Genomic DNA, 5,616 nt, shown 5'->3' with positions numbered 1-5,616 from the left:
AAAAACTTACCTTCGATTTCTTTGTCAACTTCAGACTCCTCTTTCTTGTTGTCATTTTCACCTGGAGTAGGTTGCTGATTAACTAATTCGTCCAGTATAGAGATTGTTTGAGTTGCATTTTCTTGCGTTTTATCGTCTGATGCGATGTTTTCAAGTGTCGATTGATCTTTTGTATTCTTGTTTAACTTGTTCTTAAGAACATCAATATAATATTTTGCATCTACAATAAAGCAAATTATCGTGTATCCATTCATATAGTACATATAGATATACTTTTTATTATGGCATTATGTATAAATTTCAAAAACTTACTGTCGATGACATTTTGCAAATATGTCATCTCTTTTATCCGTTGGTAACTCAATTTTATGTTTTCTATTTTGTCAGATAAGTAACTCCGAATGGAAGCAACTAATGGGATGTTTAAGGAACGACCAAATATATTCGATTGTTGATTGACTTCCGATTCGTCCAGTGTAGAGGCTGTTTGAGGTGTATTTACTTGTGTTTTATTGCTTGATGCGACATTCTCAAGTCCCGATTGATCTTTTGTAGCCTTGCCTTTTGTAACAAGATCTTTTAGATGTTCATATTTGCCTATTAAAACAAATTCTTAATTATTATGTGCCTGTTCATGTATAAAGTGTGTTCCACTTCATGCTCGCAACTCTCTTAGATCATTTGATTTTTGTCGTTTAAAACAAATGTTAAACAAGGACGAATGATGCCCGTGATTTAGCTAGATACAGATCTGAAGATAATTTTGTTGCACCATCAAAATAATTATGTAGAACACTCAAACTGATTGTTAAAATGTCAAAAATTTTTTAGAGGATTATCATCATATACTTCAGCGATCTACTATAATTATTTTGATGGTGCAATGCAACAAAATTATTTTCAGATCTGAATCTAGCTAAATTTTTAGATACTTCAGCAAAACTGTTCTTTCCGTGCTAGAATGAACTCATAGTAGATAGATATATCTTTTATAGTATTGTGTACCTATGGAAAATTTTTTTAGTTGTGTTAAAAAAGGTCCTTGTTGAAATTTTTGTGTAAAATAATCAACATATTCGTGTGTAGATTTAACATATGCTTTCTATGTTAATTAAACTTTACAAATTTAAAATGTAAAATGTAAAATGTAAAATTATTAAAATAATTTAAAAAATATGTTAAAGTAACACAATTTAAACGTATTTATTAAATTTGTTAAAAATTACAGAAAAAGAGTGTTGACTTTACTTTATAACAGAAGTAAGAATAAAAATTTACAGAAGAAGAATGTTGATTTTATCTTACAATCTTAACTTTAACATAAAAATTATGTTAATTGTACACATAATTAACCTCAAATTACGATCAGAATAACATTTTTTTTCTGTTAAAATATTTTAACATAGTATCAATGTTACCATTTAATACATCCATATTATGTTAAACTGACACAAAAATTTGAGTGGACCGTTTTGGACATGTGATTTATGTTATATTTAACACAAATTTTCTAACAGTAGGGTAACTCGGGGGAATATGCCATACTTAAGAAAAATTTGATTTTTTTTCCTATTTCTTTTTCTTTTTGAGGTATAAAGGCATACTGGTCTTTTTTTCCTTCTTTTATCTATTATTTATATGTGGTTCTAATGAAATATTTTGATTCTTTACTATTAAAAAGAAAGAAATACAAAAGTGTTGCAAAAGTGGCATATTACTCCCATGTGGGGGTAATATGCCATATATACAAAAATGTATAGTAATTTAACTTTAGAAGGGCATTCTTGTCTAAAAACATGTAAAAGAATATTTTTATTACAATTTCAATCAAACACTAAGAAAATTCTAAGCAGCATGTTGTCATACTTGTCATATTGTACTTACCCCATAAAAACTATAATACTGACAGGAAGTAAGTAAAACTTGGGCAAAACGTCAGATATAATATTTTTAACAATTTCACAGTATTTACAACAACGCTCCTAGCCGTAGCTTTGTTAAATATAACGAGTGGCATATTCCCCCCCAGTTACCCTATACATTTCAAAAACTTACTTTTGACGGTATTTTCGATATTCAAGATCTTCTGTTCGTAACTGGATTTAAGGCGTCCCAATACGTTTGATATATCATCGACAGCTTTAGACAAAATTGGAATATTAAATGCAGCAAATTGTTTGTCAAGTGGAACAAATCCGGTCGCTTGCGCGTTCTTTAATGAATTTGGACGGGATTTGGTCAAGTCTTCTAATTTCGTTTTTATATCTTCAAGTGTATAGGTTTCTTCACGATCCCTTTCAATCCTTTCTACGTGGTCGGAGACTCCGAAGACATCTCGGGGAAAACCTACATTACGATACATATTTATATTAATTTTTATTTTCTTTGTAAATAAAAAAGGAAATATGTACTACTAAAATATGTACATCTCTATTAAATTTTATCTAATGAAGCTACATTAAAAATTTACCAAAGATTTATCAAAAATTTGTCAAAAAAACAAAATGTAATTTTTAAAATATCATTATTATTCGTATAATATTGAGCTGTGTGATAGTGGCGTTATAATTAAGATTTTATGCATTATAATTAGCATTTTATACATTACGAACCATATTTAATGCATTATTGGTCAGCAATGTCGTTTATGCAATATAAGAAAAAAGATGCAGCTTAAATGTTATAGCTCAGACATGTGTATGAAACTATAAAAACCAACAATTGTTATTAAACACAATCGACACAAGAAGCCATTAATTATATTAATTTTAATAGTTTACATAATTTATAGCCATTTTTAGGTAATCTATAATTAACGTCAGAATTCAAGATGAATTAAATAAAATAACTCAATTCTGTTTATAATTTTACGTGGCTTCCTCGCCGTTACTCGTATAAAAAATATTTGAATTATTAGAATAAATATTTACATTAGAATAAATATGTCATATATAAAATATGTATATTAAGATACACTTATATATAATAAAATACACGGCGTGTTAAGTAGAATTCTATCTTGAAAAATTGATCTTATAGATCATCTTATAGATCATGTAAAATGAGTTAAAAGGTTGAAGAAAATCATATACATGTTTTATCAATCGTTATCACATTAAATTTTATATTTTTACACAAAATTTCGTTTTCTTTTTTTTCTTTGTGCTCCGGGATATAAATTATTTTTATTTGATTTTATTTATCGGATTTCGTATGCACAATAGATATCATTGTTTTAATACAAGGAAGAGAATTAACGATTAATTAAAGATATTCCCGCTTGCGGCATTTCTCGCGGAATATTTAGCGGATACATTACTATTCTGATTTATCAATATGGTCGTATAAATCATGAGAATTAATAATTATCATACTCATATGCGTAATCGATTACTTATCTGTCGGCATTCTCTTTATCTGCGGTTTATCAAAAATGCATACGATATCTTACGTTCTGCGTTTTGTTTATCTATGATGTTACTCGTGTGATTCACACAATATTCATGCATTAGATATGAAAATATTCCTGACACCTCGTGGGGGGCTTAACTTCAAACACAATCTTTCTTGACGTAAATTATCTTGTGTTTATAATATTTTACTTATATATTAATAAACAACCGCGCAAATTTTTAGTTGTTTAAACGATATTTGAACAATCACATGAATTTTAAATTATTCCAGTATTTTAGAGCGGTGAGCAATTAATTTACCATGCCTATTTTTTAATAAATAATTTATATTAGACAAAAGATTATAGAGTAATATATCACGACAGAAAAAGTACAATAAAATATATTAGCTGTTACCTGTTACCCCTTGATGTTGCGCAACGGCAAATATTGCCACTAATAGAAACCACTTCATGATTTCGATTGACGAATTTCTCGAACGACAAGTACCTAAGTAGAAGTAAGTACTTAAGCAAGACACAGACTTGACGAGTTTTCTTAGGTACTCACAACTTATATAAGGTTGGAAAAACATAAATCTCGCACTATCAACAAACAAATATAAGTTTTACTATCAACTCCATATATTTTGCTTAAGGTAATGGTTCACTCTTGTTACTTCTTTGCATGTATAAGTACATTACCATGATAAAGAGATAAAACGTTATCCACTAATGGTCCAAAAAGTATTAAGAATATTTTTACCACTTACCAGAATTTCTGAAAGCTCATAAAAATTCCAGTCTTTAAAAATTTCCTATGAATAATGAGAAAAACGAATGTACACAGTCATTCTCTGTTTGCTGCGCAACAGATAAATCCCGTGAAAACGCGTCTCGTGAATTGTATGTATATTACTGAGAAGTATACAATGAATAATATACAATGAATCTGTTACGAAACGTTTCGCGTAACGAAACTTGCATTTTTCGTAAACATTCGTCACTGCCAGCGGCGAATATCCGGGAAAGAAAATTGTAATGCATTTAAATTCTTTGACGTAATCTTTGATTGCATTACACACGAACTCGTTTCTTCGATCGATTACTCGTAATTAAGTGTATCCGTAAAAGAAAGTTATGTGAATTATTTGAATGCTGATCATTGTGTCAGAATGGCTGAATATGCTGAGGTCGATGATCTTTAGAAAAAGAATGGCACGTCTTTCTGTCATTAATAATGCATAAAGAGTCATAAAATCTAAATAGAAGGCTATACGAAATACTTACTGACAATGATCAAACAAAGTTAAACATGTTTTGTTTTGTCATGAACTTGAAACGCAGATATAAGGCCAACATTATTTTATGGAATGCAACTGCGTATTTCTTAATTTGTGCTTTGGATTATAGTTAATAGAAATCATTATTGATGAATATGAATCGTTGCTATTTTCGAGGGGAATACTTTTTATTAATAATTATATATTCCGTTATTTATTATGAATTGGTAGAGAATTTTTTTCTATTTTGTAATGTTTTGTAATTTATAAGCACAGATCGCTTTAATTTGTCACAATTCATTAAAAGATACTTTATGATTGCATTCTCCAATAGTTTTAATTTGCAAACATTTTATATAGGTACATATTTTATATAAATTTAATTTTGCATAGAATTTGACTTTAAACAGATTAGAATCCACATACAAAATATATGCGCATTTGGCCATAGTAATCACGCTTGCTTTACTCGAAGACGAATCTTACTTTCGAAAACAATGGGGCGGTCAGGAAGGAGCAAAGCAGCTGTCAGATTATTGCGTAGAAGGTAATCAAGTTCCGTGATGGGTATTTCCCGAGCAGGCGCGTCATTCTATTATTTAAAAAAGAAAAAAGTTTAGTTTACCTAGCAAGACTACGAGCAATTGAAAAATGTTGGGAAAGATTTTCGGATGTCTAGGCTTTTATTTATTCAAAACTCAACAAATTATAAATAAGGTTGTTGCGCGAATGAAGAGTATCTGTTCAAGAGAAGCCTAATTTTATTTTTATTACATGATTAACAATTTTACTTTTGAAAGAGATAAATAGGAAAGACATTATGCACACTTGTCCTTTTCGGAAATAGAAAATAACTCCGTAACATTATACAGAGAGATTCGTCTTTATGTATCAATGTAATAATATTATAAACAAAAATACAAATTTCTCTGTAATTTGAAT

General features: G+C 29.0%; 1 protein-coding gene across 1 annotated transcript; it reads right to left on the bottom strand.

The window, feature by feature from the left end:
• Positions 1 to 10: 10 nt before the first annotated feature.
• Positions 11 to 3,882, bottom strand: LOC112459382 (the record flags this gene model as incomplete). Its single annotated transcript, XM_025023448.1, has 4 exons — positions 3,810 to 3,882; positions 2,056 to 2,346; positions 313 to 597; positions 11 to 220 (listed from the first exon to the last, which is right to left on the bottom strand). Coding segments are annotated over exons 1-4 (844 nt in total), but the record flags the coding sequence as incomplete, so codon positions are not given.
• Positions 3,883 to 5,616: the final 1,734 nt, after the last annotated feature.

This window comes from Temnothorax curvispinosus, unplaced genomic scaffold (genome assembly GCF_003070985.1).
Source record: "Temnothorax curvispinosus isolate PA1 unplaced genomic scaffold, ASM307098v1 QBEX01009779.1, whole genome shotgun sequence".
NCBI lineage: Eukaryota > Metazoa > Arthropoda > Insecta > Hymenoptera > Formicidae > Temnothorax > Temnothorax curvispinosus.
Note: the sequence above shows the minus strand (reverse complement) of the source record. Positions and strands in the feature narration are given on the sequence as shown.